General features: G+C 35.8%; 1 protein-coding gene across 3 annotated transcripts; it reads left to right on the plus strand.

The window, feature by feature from the left end:
• The first annotated feature begins 6,009 nt into the window (after positions 1–6,009).
• Positions 6,010–11,798, plus strand: LOC120340186 (uncharacterized). Of its 3 annotated transcripts, XM_039408481.2 has the most exons (9): positions 6,011–6,174; positions 6,453–6,577; positions 6,704–6,734; positions 7,261–7,314; positions 8,146–8,229; positions 8,514–8,567; positions 9,816–9,899; positions 10,368–10,436; positions 10,585–11,798. In XM_039408481.2, the coding sequence occupies exons 1-9, from the start codon at positions 6,072–6,074 to the stop codon at positions 10,920–10,922; spliced, it is 942 nt and encodes a 313-aa protein (XP_039264415.2). In that variant the 5' UTR covers positions 6,011–6,071; the 3' UTR covers positions 10,923–11,798. The 3 variants fall into 3 exon arrangements, with proteins under 3 accessions (XP_077972539.1, XP_039264415.2, XP_077972538.1); XM_078116412.1 differs by lacking the exon at positions 7,261–7,314 and having other exon boundaries at positions 6,012–6,174; XM_078116413.1 differs by lacking the exons at positions 7,261–7,314; positions 8,514–8,567 and having other exon boundaries at positions 6,010–6,174.
• Positions 11,799–15,830: the final 4,032 nt, after the last annotated feature.

The following is a 15,830-nucleotide window of genomic DNA, read 5'->3' on the forward strand; positions in this document are numbered from 1 at the left end:
CGGAAACTTTAATTGCATAGGCGGGAAAATTTTCATCATACTCTTTGGCGCTTGACGAAAGCACTGACATCAAGGTTACTACTGCTCAGTTGGCGATCTTCTTGCTAGGAGTTAATAATAATTTTGAAATTACCGCAGAGCTCGCAGCCATTATTAAGAGTACGAGGCATTGTTCTGTTGGGAGCTGTGATGAAAAAGATCAAGCGTCTTGACTACTGATGGCGCCCCATCAATGATTGAGAAACAACAGTTTTATTGGTATATATAGTAATTGAGAAAGTTTGGTGTACGGGTATTGTTTTTTTTTTTCATTAACCTGTAGTCAGTGTAGCAAAACTAGAACATAATGCCATGTTAAGTGGCCCGCGCAAATATTAGTAATCTACATGTGGCACTTCGGCCAAAAAGGTTGGACGACCTTGGTCTAGATCAGGGGTGCACAACCTTTTTGGTATTGGCGGCCACATTGCATTTATTTTGATACAATACGGCCGCCAGGAGGTTAATAGGAGGCGAAATTTTTTGGCTTTATGACGTCATAACCGCGTATTTGACCCGTGCGAGGTGCACTCTGCCCAATTATGAAGTATGTAGGACTACTTGGAAGTATAATATTCGAATTTTAAAAGGATTTTTTTTTCGGTGGACCTATTTTAGAGCAGATATATTCTGCGAGTTGCATAATGGTTGTACAATTTTGAAAAAAATCGAAAGTCGGGGAGAGGCGGTCGCCCCCATTTTCTTGTCCCCAAAAGTATAATAAAATGTCAAATATTTTTATGAATTTATTCTATAAAAGTTTGCAAAGAATTGTAGCAATTTAATGACTCCTTTGGTCTTGCATGTGGGCAGATAAACTTGCAAAGTCAGGTAACTGGCAGCAAATACACCATCTAGATTGTGACGCATCGTGTCGTCTGACTTTTTTGCAGTGCTTCTGTTTTGCTTCAATATACGCCAGCATAGCTGCCAAATCCTATATTTTGAACTTTTTTTTCATAGGATTTTGTATGTGAACGCCGCATTTTTTTTTCGCGACGGCCGCAGGTTGTGCACCGTTGGTCTAGAATCTAAATAATATTTAATTTTGATTAAAATTTAATTTAAACTTCGTTTTCAGTGAAATATTTCGCTTACATTTGAAGAGAACTTTTACCGAATGAGTTCATTGGCCGGCTATGTTAATTGACAATCATGTTTCTCATCCTAAAATATATATTTATTTTATTTGCGTTTGTCAGGCTTCCACTCGCGTGGCGGTAAACGAAATGAGAGGAATAATATATACGTTTTTTTTCAGCTGTTGCATTAAAAGAAATGTAGTATTTTCTTTCAATTTTGTTACGCGATCCAAGCGGGATCGTCAGCGCCGCATTCATTATGCACATTTGGACTTTCTGAATTGCAAAATTAAACGTAGTACACGATAATAGTAAAGCTCGAGTTCTCCATTAACGCTGTTAGCCACAAAAATATTCGAGTCTCTGATATTTTTGGATTTTTTTTTTCGCAGTCGTAGTCGGTTGAATGATTGTTTTTCTCGAGAGGAATTTAATTTATTCGTGGTTAATTTTATTGTCTTCAAGCATATTATTGCAAGCATTCATTTATAGTAATTCAGATGCAATTAGAATGTTTTTTGTCGTTTTACTCTATGCTAAATATTTGACAAGTATCTCCCTGTTTAGTATGCTCTATCACGATAATGAGCTTATGAAAAACAGAGATGCCGAAATACTGTGTTGGTGAAGCTCTCATTATGTATTTTCCCAACTCACAAACTATGTAAAAAAATGTACTAATATTTTGCATTTAAAAAATCGGTAATAAGGCCGGCCTTAATTCAATATTACAAGAAGTGAAATACCACAGTCACATATACTGCGGTGTGGGACTAGGGAAAACAGTGCCGTCACTGTGTTTATGACATAACAGTGCAATACAACTTTTTCCTTGCTTATTTTCTCGTATGAATTCCACCAAATCTCAGTCCTGATACAAGTACTGCATGTGTAGAGCTCAAAGATACACAATGATAACTCAGTATTGTGAGACTCACAGATAAATTGCAACAGCAAGTTTTTCATCAATGCAGATATTGGTGATATATATGATCCACATATTTTTTTATCATGATGGAAATAAGTGTGGCTCACTGGCCCATTCACTAAAAAACCTTGCCATCGTTGCTATCTAGCATACTCCATTTTCAATTTTTTTTTTCTAGATTTGAGCTTTTTTCGTGACTTTGTGCAAACATACGCATGCGATAAAAAAAAGAAGCTTAATGGAATCAGATTCGGAAAGATTCGATTCGAAAATTTTTTATTCGGGGTTCGATTCGAAAAAAAAAATGTATCCGGAAGTGGCACCCCTAATCATCGACACGAATCAAATTATATTTTTGCAGGTGGGTGTAAAATCACAAGACGGTCCGCCTTTTTAAGATTCCGCACATGGAATTTTTGTCCATGCGGTTAAATTGTGATAAACGTTTGGTCGGTAAATGGTTGGTAACATGCCGATGATTAATTAGTCAGTGTCGTTCACAAAATTCACCCCCCCCCCCCCCCAAACAAGAAGACAAATCATAGTTTATAGTGTTTTTTAATGAGATAGATGTGATAACTTGGAAATGCAACTCAATGTAACACCAATCATTGCTGTGCTGTAGATGTAGTGTGTTAATTCTTTCAACTTTATTCATTTAACTATTGAGCCGCTTACTGTTAGCATCACCAGTTCGATACGTATTTGTTTTCTTGTTTAATAACATTTACTTGTGTTATATTTTACTTTAGATTCATTCTGAGAGTGCATTAAATTTAAGTTGAATAAAGCCTTATATCAAGGTACTATATTTCTCATTCATTACAATAGATGAGCTTGGTGGTCTTCAGCGAGTTTTTTATTATATCTAAAATTACCCCGTTTACTGGTTGGTGGAAAGGCGATTTCGTTGTTTTGATAGCAATAGTAACACGGCTGAAAACCCCTTTTTTGCCATATAGTAGGTCGGAAATGAAAGAATCCAGGGTTCTACCTCGTACATCGTATTTTCGTACATCTCATTCATTCGTACAGCCTGATGACCTGCACCAAAATACTTCGGTAAAATTCATCCCTGATTCCTCATTCTACCACGGCCTCCAGTCTGATCACCAGTCCATAAATAACCAGCCATTTGTTTTTGGATTCATGGACTCGGATGTGGAAGAAGTCGGCTACGGCCCAGTGATCGGCAAATATTATGTCGCTCGCAGGACAAAATTCAGGGTTGCTAATCCTTGCGGGTCGCATATATTTTTTGAAAGTTAATAACGGAACAGCGCCGAAAACTGCGACAATTCGTGAACTCAACTCAGTCGTCTTATTAAAAAAATATTACAATGACATTTAATGTGACACTGTCTTGTTGCTGCATCACGCTGGATAGCTTTACGACGCCAAGATTGAAACATTTTCTAAATGGGCATCACTAATCCCAGTTCTTTGCTTGTTCTTTGTAAAGTTCATTTTCGAAAATATTTGTTCGCACAAATATGTACATCGAAGTGAATATTTTCGCATGATTTATGAAATTTTGAAAAAGATTTCCTTTAAGAAGATATATTCTTACAAAAATTAAGCAGTGATGAATCTCTCGGATAGAATATGAATTTTATTTCCTTATTGCTTTGCAATAAATTCGAATATTGACTGCGCTATTGAACCCCTGTGCTCAGCATCAACTTTTCTTCGTGTTTCCATTTGTCTAATTATATTTAAATTGTAGGCTCGTTAAACGAGTAGCTGTTCAATAGAATTTTTAGGATATAATAAAATTTAGTCCAAACGTGTATCACGATAAATTCTGTTACGTAAAAAAATGCAATTTACTCCTCGAGCATAGATTATAAATAAAAAATTTTCATCGTCAAAACCGCCGTTTGGATGATTCCCCGGGCATAGACTTCCTTGTTTACTTCGTGACATTGGCCAATCAGCAAGATTCAAAAAACGTAACATTGCCCTCTTTCGCATCCGCTCAGGCGCTCAGACACGCTCACTCAGACAGATTTTCAGGCGTGGTCGTGAACATTACCTCATTTTCGCGTTGTTGAATTATATTCGTTAGTTTTTAGTTGTTTTTCGGAAATTTAAATCAAATAAGTCACTGATTACTTTGTCTTCCTATGAGTTTCAGTTTAAATACAGCAATCAAAAATTAGTGTAGAAATAGCTGTTATAGACTAGGCTAAAATTCTTTATCGGTACTTTTAAGAAACAGATTGTTGAATGGTGTGTATTAGAATGATAGTTTGAAACAAATACCCCATTTTACAAGCAACAACTCGCGAAACCACTCTTAAAATAAGCACCGAAAATTTTAAATGGTAAAGTATGGGAAGAATATTCCGCGGTCAAAGGTCGGGGAAAGATCCATTCAGTGAATCGTCCCGTCCCGGGCCAGATTATTTTTACTCCGGCCGTATTTTGCCGACCACTGGGATACGCAAACTACCGTACTTTACTGCGAAAACGAGTGCAGAAATCCTTTCGCATGTGATAATCGCCCACATGATTCAAGCCTGCGAATGCACACAGAGTACAGAATTAAGTGCGCCGAACATAAAACAGGTTTCGCGAAATCGCCCTCTTAGACTTTTTCGCCCCCCCCCCCCCTCGGTATTGTTTTCGCCCACTGGGGGGCGATATCGCCCACATTGGGAATCACTGCTGTAAAGCGTATCCGAAGTAGGGCAATCCTAAAACGCGGGAACGACGGAAACTACGGGAAATGCACTAGAATGCGGAACGACGGGAAATTGCCAAAACAAAAATGCGAGAACTATGGGAAATTTCGCTAAAAAGCGGGAGATTTCACAAAAAGCGGGTATGACGGAAAATCGCTTTAAGGTAAGGGAAATATTCATTTTGGGGTATGTTTAGGGGAAATTGTTCTAGAAAGCGGAAGCAACGGTAAATACACGCTAGGGGGAAAATTTATCTAAAATGCGGGAATGACGGCAAATCGCTTCAAACTACGGGAAATACTCATTTCAGAGTATGTTTAGAAGAAATTGCACTAGAAGACGGAAGCAACGGGAAATATACGCTTGGGTTGTGTGGGTACGGAAATTTCACTGAAAAGCGAAAAATTTCACAAAGAGTGGGAGTGACGGGAAATCGCTCTAATATACGGGAAATATGTATTATACTACGATTACTCCGTACATGCACACTCAAGTATAAACGGCACTCCGGAAGTATGTGCACCAAGATGACGCACAGTCTGAACCATAACCTGGTACACATACTATGTTCAGGTTGCGCGCCATCTTGATCTCGTTCTCATCTAGTTACCGTCGCTCCCGTTTCCCGCATTTTAGGGTTGCCCTCGAAAGTGCAATCAAACTCACCATATGCAGTATACCATATCTCAGGATCATGACCCTACTGCATTAGTCTAATTTTAAAATTTATATCCAATTAAATTAATTAAAGTTTTCAAATGAACTTGATACGATAACATTTTTTCTTCGCAAATCCGATATGCTATTCTGATCTAAAAAAAAATTGTCTACGCTTTTCTCACGACATATAAAACATTGGTCTGCAACAGAGATGGGCCATTACGCAATCAAACATTTGGCTTAAAATCTATTATCTAGTATTGCTTATGCAACAAAAATTACTCCTGACTGTTTGAGCGAAGCTAAGTGCAAAATTACAATTGCTCTTACTCGATTTACTTATAGATTAACAAGTCATGCAGTCGATTGAGAGAATTAGTCATGGCCAGAAATAATTGCTGACCTACTGTCAATTGTGATCCCAATGAAATACTTTGTCGCAGCGAAACCGACTTTATTTCGTTTCAATTGTTGTGAACTATTGTCGGATGAAAAGACACACGATTGCAAATTAAAAATATTCAAAACACATGGGCTTTCTTGTTGATTAAATTCAAATGAATATGACTCGCGTTTTTCTGATTTCCTATCAAGTGCTGTTCTAGTTTTAATACAGTTTGATCGAGTTTTTATTCATTTGCGTTCTGTGAGGGGCTTCAATGTAGGTCAAATAACATGTCTCATATCTACGGTAACGTCGAACCACCAGAGGAGACAAACGAAAATGTTTATGAGGATTACATAAATCCCACTGCGTCATCTGGAGCCACAAGGCAAGGTAGCAGACAGGCTATCATCACAGTATTAAATTTTCTTTTTTAATGTAAATAGCGATTTTCTTTCACTGTCAAATTGCTCGTGAAATCGTCGTTGGCCTAAATATTTCAACAGAATATAATTGTTGGATAAAGTATATATGTATATATATGTTAGTGTCTTGCAATGCTATAATAAAGTTCACAAAATAAATCTTTAATTAGGGGTCAGATGGCCTTCAAAACATTGTATTTTGATACCAGATAACTGTCACTTAAAATTATGATAAACTTTTTATAGATGATGCTGGTGAAAAAAACTCTGAAAGTAAGAATCGAAAAATCAGTTGGTATAACATCGCCATAAGTACTGCTGTCATCTTATCTATTGGACTAGCATCATGCGGAATGATTTTCGCTGTTCAGGTGAATGTTTAACGATCATTTCCGTATATATAAAATAAATCTATGGTTTCAGACTGCATTTGACTGACTGGGCAATCTGAGACAATGCTTGTAGGCATCTTATCTCTTTATTTGTCTTTATTTCAGAATAATAACAGAATCCAAAAACTAATGGAGGGTAAGTACCCTTTACTTCAAGCTTACTGATTGTCTCCAAACAACTGATTATTTGTCTTCGAATAAATTTGTTCCGTTAAAACATCAATTTTATCAAATTTAAAATCTAGTAAATAGAAACGAGAATATCGGTCAGAGACCAAAGACTTATCGATCGAAAGTTAGGGGATCGCCCAAATCAGCGCTCTTACTCTATAGTGACACCTTGTGTCCCATCACCAATTAATTATTAACTCGCTAATTATACGACATAATTGCCCAAAATCAATAGGCTTCTGGTCCGAGATAAGATGAATGCACATGCAAAGTCTGGAGCAGATTCAATCTCGCTTTCGTGAAATATCGCGTGCATCTAACAGACAAACAGACATACAGACAGACGGACAAATACCTATCAACATACTTACCGATTAAAATCGATAAGTAATATTATAGAGTGGTATGTTGTTTTAATAGCCATTCTAAATGCTGCATATGCTTCGTGATATTAATATAAAAGCGGCTTTTATTTTTATTTCAACTCATAGCATTGGAAGTGAAAATTGAGAATATTACGACCAAAGTGATGCACAATCATGGAGGTTTGTTCAATTAAAAATGGGTTTTCCTTCTATTTCTATCCAACTAAATTAACGCGGTAATTGATGGCTCAATATAAAAATTGCTTAAGTTACGTTCGTCATGCACAACGTCCGTTTATGTTTGTGAGTTGTATGTGTTATTCGACTTGCAGAAATACTTTCGTACTGTTGTTCATCTAATTTATATTCCATATAAAGAGTTGTTATTTCCAACTCATCTTGCTATATTCTGCAAACGTGTATATGTGACTATTAAGATGAAAGCTATGTATGTATGTTCACCTGTGCAAAAATTTATCAGTAGATAAACAATAAACTTCAAATTTCAACGCTGGTAATGTGTCTTTGAACTAGTTACTCAACAACAAGTTCATGTACGTCGCCAGGTTCGAGCTCAAAGTTACTAGCTAGAGTTATTTAAACGAAATGAATTGACTTGAATTTGAAATATGCTAACTACCTGACAGACTCTATTTAAGGCACAACGATAATTTTGATTTTGAATATATTGTTGCTATAAATATAGATATAAGTCTTAGTGTGATTGTGGCTCATATTCACCCATTTGTTAGTTGTTTATGAAATTTGCTATGACTCGACTTGTGACTCGGAACGAAAGCGGCTCGAATTGACATTACTGATATTGATACTCGAATTTTTAACTTGGTGTGATGTGAAACCGCGTTTTGTCTTGTCTTGTCTTGATAAACTTTAGCCTTTGTTGAAATCAATAAGGTATATATGTATATTTTTTTTCAATTTTCCTTTTAAATAGGGATTTCATTTTCAAAATAACATAAAAACGCCCATATTCTTCATTTTAACTCACAGAATTGGAGATGAAAATGGTAACAATGGATAATCGTATAAGAAAGATTGATACTGAAACCAACTTGATCCGCGTCAATCATGAAGGTTTGTGCAATAAGAATTATTTCATGTTATCCATCTCATTCGATAAGGTAAACAATGTCCGAATATGGCAATTTAATTTAAGGGGTATGCTTATTTGGTTTTCGTATTTTTATAGATAATAGATGAGACAATATTTAGAAACAATTCTTTTACTTTGGTGATGCTCCTGTTAAAATGCAGTAATAAATTTTGAATGGTGTCTATTTTTTATTAGTTTTAAAAGCTGCATATAGTTAGTGATAGTATTATAAAAAAAGAACTTTATTTTTTATTTGAACCAATAGAATCGGAACAGAAAATTGAGAATCTTACGATCAAAGTGATGCGCAATCATGAAGGTTTGTTCAAATTGAAATAAATGGATTTTTTATTTTAGTCAATCATTATCCAGCTTAGCCAATGAGGTAGCTGATGGCTCAATACGAAAATTGCTTATGTATTCGTTCGTGATGCACAACGTTTGTGAATGTATATGTTATTCGACTCGTAAAAATGCTTTTATACTTAGGCGCAACTGATCTTCGTACAAAGAGGTCATATCTCGAACTCTTTTTTCTATATTAAGCAACCGTATAAAGGCTACGATCAAGATGGTCATGTTCACCATATCAGAATCCAAGGGAATGCTGAAGATGGCATTTTATTTAGCTAAAATTTCTATATATACAATCTTCAACACGAAATTAATTGTGATTGCAGTTTTGCTCAAGGCATTGCCTTCATGCTTCGATTAGTAAATAAATAAAGGGATATGCAAACGATAAATTACATGCCATAAAAGCGGTAGATTAACAAGAAACTTTAAACAATGATGTTTCCTCGACGCTTGACCCGAGAAATTTTCTTCTACTTGTTTCATAACCGCTATTTAGATTCAAAATATTTAACCACCTGATAGCTAATTTTACCCTAGTCTACAGAAGATTTTACAGAATCTATGCCTATTTTAATGATGTCTTTGCCAATACTTCCATGCACATCACCATAAACTTTTCACAAATGTTAGTGTGGTTGAGACTCAATCGAGTCGAACTCATGTCGTTTTTTTCGAAGGTTCCGAAGTGACTAGAGCCATCTAAACAAAATGACTTGGCTGGAATTTAAAATCTGGTAATACCAGACAGACTTGACCTGAAACTTAGAACTAATTTCGATTGAGTCATTAAAGTGGCAAAAAAAAATTGGTAACTTGCGATTTAACATGTCGATTGATGTTTCGTTGATGAAAAATTTAAATTCATTGGCTTGCTTGTTGCAGCAATAACTAAAAGGCTGCACTTTTGTTACAAAGGAAAATATCGATAATGTATGATTTAATGTTAGTTAGTTAGATTTATTGTTAGTTAGTTTTCAATGTTCATGATTTTGTTGTTTATGTAATCTACTATGACTCAGACGCGACTCGACTTGACTGATATTGGGATATTTTTACCTTTGTGGGATTCGAAACCACCATTTGTCTTGTCTTAATAAACATTACATTTACTACAATAAATAATGTGTATGTGTATATATTTTTCAATTTAAATAGTGATTTCATTTTCAAATTAGTATAAAACGCCCCTATTCTTTATTTTAACTCACAGAACTGAAGGTGAAAATGGTAACAATGGAAGATCATATGAGAGATATTGATACTAACACCAACTTGATTCGCATAAATCATAAAGGTTTGTGTCATAAGAATTATTTTTTTTTTATTATTTTTTTATTCTATTTTATCTTTCATTCGATAAAGTAATGGATGGCTCAATATGACAATTCAATTTATTGTTATCAGTTATCTATAAAGTGTAGGCGTATTTGGTTTTCATATTTTTATACTTAATAGATGAACCAATATTTAAAAGCAATCTTTTCCTCTCGTGATGCTCACACATTGCTCGTTAATGTGTATGTGCATTCTATCCCCGCACAAGAAAATCTCCAGTGCTCAATGCAATTTTGCACCGATCTTATTCAATATACAATGAAACGGTTAATTCTGGGCTTTCCTTATTAAAGTTGACGATGCGCCCAAATTTTAAATTGTATCTTTAGTATACCTATTTCTAATCTACCGTGCAGAATGTTAGTCTCTTCTATACTTCGTCATCTCTGAAAATTTGTTTGTTATGCGTGAAAAATTTCTTTTTTAGATTTTTCTTCTTCTGTGAAGAATTCCATCGATACTATGAAACTAACTCTGCATCATATAGAAAGTTTAGGTGAGATACAATTATTGTTAAAATTTTATGAATGTATTTTTAAATAGACATGGGAAATTGTTTGAGAATATATATATATATGTATGTCTGACTAACATTAATCACCTACGGCGATGACAGATATATTCAAGTGTGTAATTGTATTCAGAATATCCAGTAGCTGTGCGATTGGTTGGAGGAAACATCACTAAACGTTCAGGTCGTGTTGAAGTTCGTTACAACGACATATGGGGGACGATCTGTGATGATGGCTGGGGGCAGGAAGAATCAAACGTTGTCTGTCACATGCTTGGTTTCGGAAACGCTTCAAGATATTATAGTAGTGCGCACTTTGGAACGGGGTATGGGAAGATATGGCTCGATGACGTCAAATGCACTGGAATTGAAAGCGACATTACTTGGTGCCGACATATAGGTTGGGGCAATCACAATTGTGGTCATGGCGAAGATGTTTCCGTTGCCTGCGATTCTGTGCCGGAATCATGAAGTATGAAAGAATTATTTACTATATTCAACATTCTCAATGAATGATACAATCCTAACCAAACTCATATGACGATACAATAAATGAAATTATTAACAAAAATTCTCAAGGCAGTTATAATAGCGATTATCTGTTTGAAAAACTCAAATTTTAGGCTAGTATTGAAAACTCTACTGTTTTATACAGAAAAATGTTTTATGTATCGTTTTGTCTTAATTGTTATTCTGCTTCATGTTTTTAGTGGTGTTGGAACAAAGAGCGCTCCACGCTTAATTAACAAACGAATCGTTTTCTGCGTTTCTAGTAGTTACAGATGGAATCATCTTCCAAAAACAATTATGGTTAAATTTATCATTTTGCATCTGAGTAATCTGGGACCGTTTTATTCCAAATCTTGCTATTGAAAAAAAGCGCAAACATGCCGGTTTCTTCCTATGAGTTTTTGACCTAGAGATTTTGCAACAGCAGGGTGGATGTATCGTTTCATTAACCTTTTCATGGACCTAAAATCTTCATTTTCCCAGTTCGAAAATAATGCAGTCTAGTGTACGTTCAAAATTTCACAGATATTTGAAAAAAAGTTCCTAAGTTCTTGAATCTGACTTAATAATAACGTTTATAAAGTCAGTAAAATAGTCGATTAACCCCTTGACGTCAGGCTGAGTGAGTGTGTGCTGGGGTAACTTTGGTCACAAGGGTTTCCGAAAGAAATGAATGTTAAAATTTAAGTTTGTTAGCCAATTCAACAAACGAAGGGTAAATTTTTTCATGATATCACAGTGAAATTCTTGATATTTATTTCAACATATAATCGCATCACTTCGATTCTAAGTAAATGGTATCTGTGTGGGAATATGAAACTTAAGGTATTGAGAATTTGTAATATCGGGCCGATATATATCCGTTGAGCTCTAATCCTGAGTGAGTGTGACAATAGAGATTCATGCCTCCAGTCTCAACGTGAATCGAAATACCAAAGGATCCAAGTCACAACTGTAGTTTGAAATTTTACCGGTTCCTAGTAGTCTACCTCAAAGTGGTTCAAGGTTGCTAGGTTTAAGGACCGCAAAAACTTTTGAGGAGGTGTCGCGGGCCGCATGTCGGAGAAAACCCAAAAGTGATCGAAATATTGCGAGTTTACTTACTTTAAATTTAATAAACAACAAGGATTTACCGTTCTAATCAGACTATTATTATGTTGCAAGGGTGGCGTTCTTTTTATTAAAGAAGATATCGTCACGCTAATAACCGAATTGCGTAAGTAATTTTTGGCGATTTCGAGTTTTTTATAAAATAGGTATATATGTAATGCTGCGCACCTGTCATTTAACTCAGATTTTATTTTGGGAATTCCGAAACCCATAAAAATTGAGATTTAGTATGACATGCACATTTGTGCAATTGTTTCGTCATAATGAATTATCAATTTTACCGCAGGACTATTGTGACGTCACAAAGGCAAAATAACCTCGGCGAAGTATTTTCGAGTTTTTGCATCTCGGATTCTAGCTTAGCGCGTACAGTGTAGGAAGGCGTGTACTTGTGATATTCACTGTCCGAGTCCAATTCACCTTGGTTGGCTTTTATATTGGGTGCATTGCTGTTTTATTCTTTATATTTATTCTTAGTCTTATTTCAGTGGGGGTGCAGAACGTGTTATATTGATGAAATATATATTTTTAAACAATATTATTAGGAAGTTTTTTAAGTTTTTCTTAAAACTGCTAAAAATGACTTACGCAATTCAGTTATTAGCGTGACGAATTATGACTCGCCAAGCATTTGGATGCGCCTCTTGTTTTATCAATGTTAGGCAACCCATCGTTCGCTGGTCGGATATGACCACCAGTCGAAATCATTTGGCCTGAGATTCAACTAGCACTTACTTACAAGAATACAGCCAGTCTTAGTTTAGTTTCAAATCGCAATGTTGCCACTGTTGGAAAAATATTTGTGGGATAGCCAAATAATCTTGGTCGCAATAAAACTACGGTAAACCAATTTTTCTCACTTAATGACTATAATACAATAACACGTTGTAGACTCATTGGCAGGTTTATTAGTACTTATATCTGCGCGAAACAACACATAGTTTAGCATTTTATGATATACGTGGTAGTTTGATATCTGCAGTGAAGTATAGGTATTTTTATATAAGTATTGATTATATAAATACTTCATGATATACCAATAATTCGGAGAACCTTTATCGCAGCTCTGGAACAGATCCATCCAGGTTAAGAAACATTACCTTATCTTAGAGCTGTGGTTCCCAACGACAGTGCGGCGGCACATTAGTGTGCCACGGAATGATTGTTAGTTTACCGCAGAATGAATATTGGTGTGCCGTGGAACTTGGATTGCCTACCAAGAACATTGCGCCGTGTATCGTTACGTAACAATAACCTCTATATATACAGACGCGCGCGCTTAGCATCCAGCACCTATGCCGCTCTGCTTGGGCCTGGAACTCGCGCGTCACTAAACCGATTCCGCGAGAATTACCCCACGGCTCTTGCTAACAAACAGAAACGACAAATTTGAGGAGTCGTATTTGGGTATTGTTTCAATTCTCAGTTTTGCATAAAACGCACCAACATCGTTTCGTAAAATTGAAAATGTCAAACAAAGTAACAAATCATTCTGCAAAAATTTTCCCAAATTTTACCAAGGATTTATTATTGGACTAGTAGAATCGTCATTATTCTCGATTCATTGAATCATTATTTAAACTCGAAATAACATTCAGGATTCACGAATTTACTATTTAAAATGAAAATAAAACGGGCAAAATGGAAAAGTAAAATTATAAGAAGGTTTTCATAAATATTCGCATTCCGACGTCAGAAATGGTAACATTGTTTGGTTAAGATTGGGACCATTGTACGCATTGTCGTGTGTTGTTCACGTCCATTTATTCTAAAGGCGGAAACTGTATTGGATACTTGTGAGTTTTACAGTAGATACCGAAAACATCCATGTATTCCACTAGTACCTGACTTACTATATTGTACTCTAGAAAACTGTTGCTCGTCAACCTTCCTTGCTTGTCAACCTTCCTATATTATAGATGATCCTCACATTAGATGATCAGATGCATTCTCGGAACGGACTTGTTTCCAACCTTCCAACCAGCCAAGTTGTGATTTACGGGTGAATTTAGGCTACATAATACAGTATATAGAAAACAAGTTTTATTAAACGCAATAATATTATAGACACGATAGAAAAATGCAAACAGAAAAAGAGACAACAAATCCCGAAGCCAGTTATTTTACGGTGGCAGTAAGGACGACTAAATCCGACGCGTAAGACAATAGTAAGAACGAAATTCATTTAGAAATTTCGGTTGCAAATTCATTCCCATATCTATTCGTCAATAACTATCGAGTTTATCGAACTGAGTGCGCAGTTCCGCGAATAATAAAAAAACTAAACATTAGATTGGATGCAGATTGCCGGAACAATTGCAACACTATCACGAAAAATACTTTGACCTATATGAAATACTGAAATTTTAAAAGTACTGCTTTAAAACTCATTTATATCGCGAGCCACAGGTAACAGCCATGTAGGACGCGGCTTGGGCAAGCTTGGTGTAATGGAAGACTTTTGAATCACTCCAAATCAGGCCTGCACAACTCAAATTACCACGAGGGCCGCAAGCATAAATCTGAAGGCCCAGTGGGCCGCAAACTTTGCCACATATTTCACAACATGAACTACAAATCAAAATGATATTGTGAAACAGTTAAATTTGATGAAACACTTTCATTACTGGGGAGTTTAAAAATATGAAGAATCTGATTTTCTTTGAGTATTTAGTGGTTCATCTACCTTGAAAACCCACCCTTTATTTTCAATATTTCTTTTTTATTAGAATTAGGTATTGCGTGTTGCAGTATCAACTGACTACAGGTCTGCAAAATATTGTACTCAGGTTCAGTTTTGTAAAATCGTCCCACATATAGGTATTTAGTCATATCTAACATTATTAAATATTTCCATTGTAGGCTGGACAAACAATCCGTTTAGTAGCAATAGAAATTCCCCTGTTGTACTTTTCCGACTGTCAAATTACATTTTTCTACAAAATCTGCTCCATTTTTTGAAATTTTACAGTAATTAGCAGTATCTTTTGTGGGAAAATTTCTGCAGCATTCATAAATGAAAGAATTGTTTTTCAAGTTCTAAATTTGAAAAAAAAAACTTCAGTTTCATAAACTGCTAGTAAAAAATAGTGGGGTTATTAATAGGTTGCTAACATGCACTACTGGGTGTGAGATCGTATACCGATATTGTTTTGAGCGTGATTCAGTTTGAATACCGAGATATCTGAATCAGGGTTTTCCAAACTGGGGGGCGAGAGGTCGAGCGACGAATTTTTAGGGTCGCGAAGGGCACACCAATTTTACACAAAGTTCGATATTTATTGAAACTAGTGCAAAACATAAATCTCACGATTTCTAATATGATCGGAGTAGCGGCGCGCTAGCATAAATAACAATGCCGGCTTTGATTGTTTAGACCCGGGAAAGAGGCGTGATTCCAAATCACCCGCGGGCCGCACAGAGGTATCTAGCGGGTCGCATGCGGCCCGCGGGCCGTATGTTGTGCAGGCCTGCTCCAAATGATCAAGGCTCGAAATCTCAGGCCCCGTATCTTTATTTCGTTTGAAGATTGAAAATTTACGATCTTGCATATGGTAGCTAGCTATATTGTATACGAGTCTGATATTCATTCATATAGATTATAGGATCAAGTCGATTACTCAGGTCGAACAATAGTGAAATTTATTTTGATTATCTTTTGGAACCGGCGGTTCAGAACACCAAATATAAATATTGCCAGATCTCCTACCTACCTACCTGATTGATAAATACACAACATTAAATAATTTGTCTCGTGAA

Source organism: Styela clava, chromosome 9, assembly GCF_964204865.1.
Source record: "Styela clava chromosome 9, kaStyClav1.hap1.2, whole genome shotgun sequence".
Classification (NCBI taxonomy): Eukaryota; Metazoa; Chordata; class Ascidiacea; order Stolidobranchia; family Styelidae; genus Styela; species Styela clava.

What these genes read in the sequence shown, in the direction of transcription:
- LOC120340186 (XM_039408481.2), top strand. Translation starts at nt 6,072, where the DNA reads ATGTCTCATATCTACGGTAACGTCGAACCACCAGAGGAGACAAACGAA. An exon ending in GATCCGCGTCAATCATGAAG is followed by an intron (nt 8,230 to 8,513) that starts GTTTGTGCAATA and finishes TTGAACCAATAG; the next exon opens with AATCGGAACAGAAAATTGAG. An exon ending in GCATCATATAGAAAGTTTAG is followed by an intron (nt 10,437 to 10,584) that starts GTGAGATACAAT and finishes AATTGTATTCAG; the next exon opens with AATATCCAGTAGCTGTGCGA.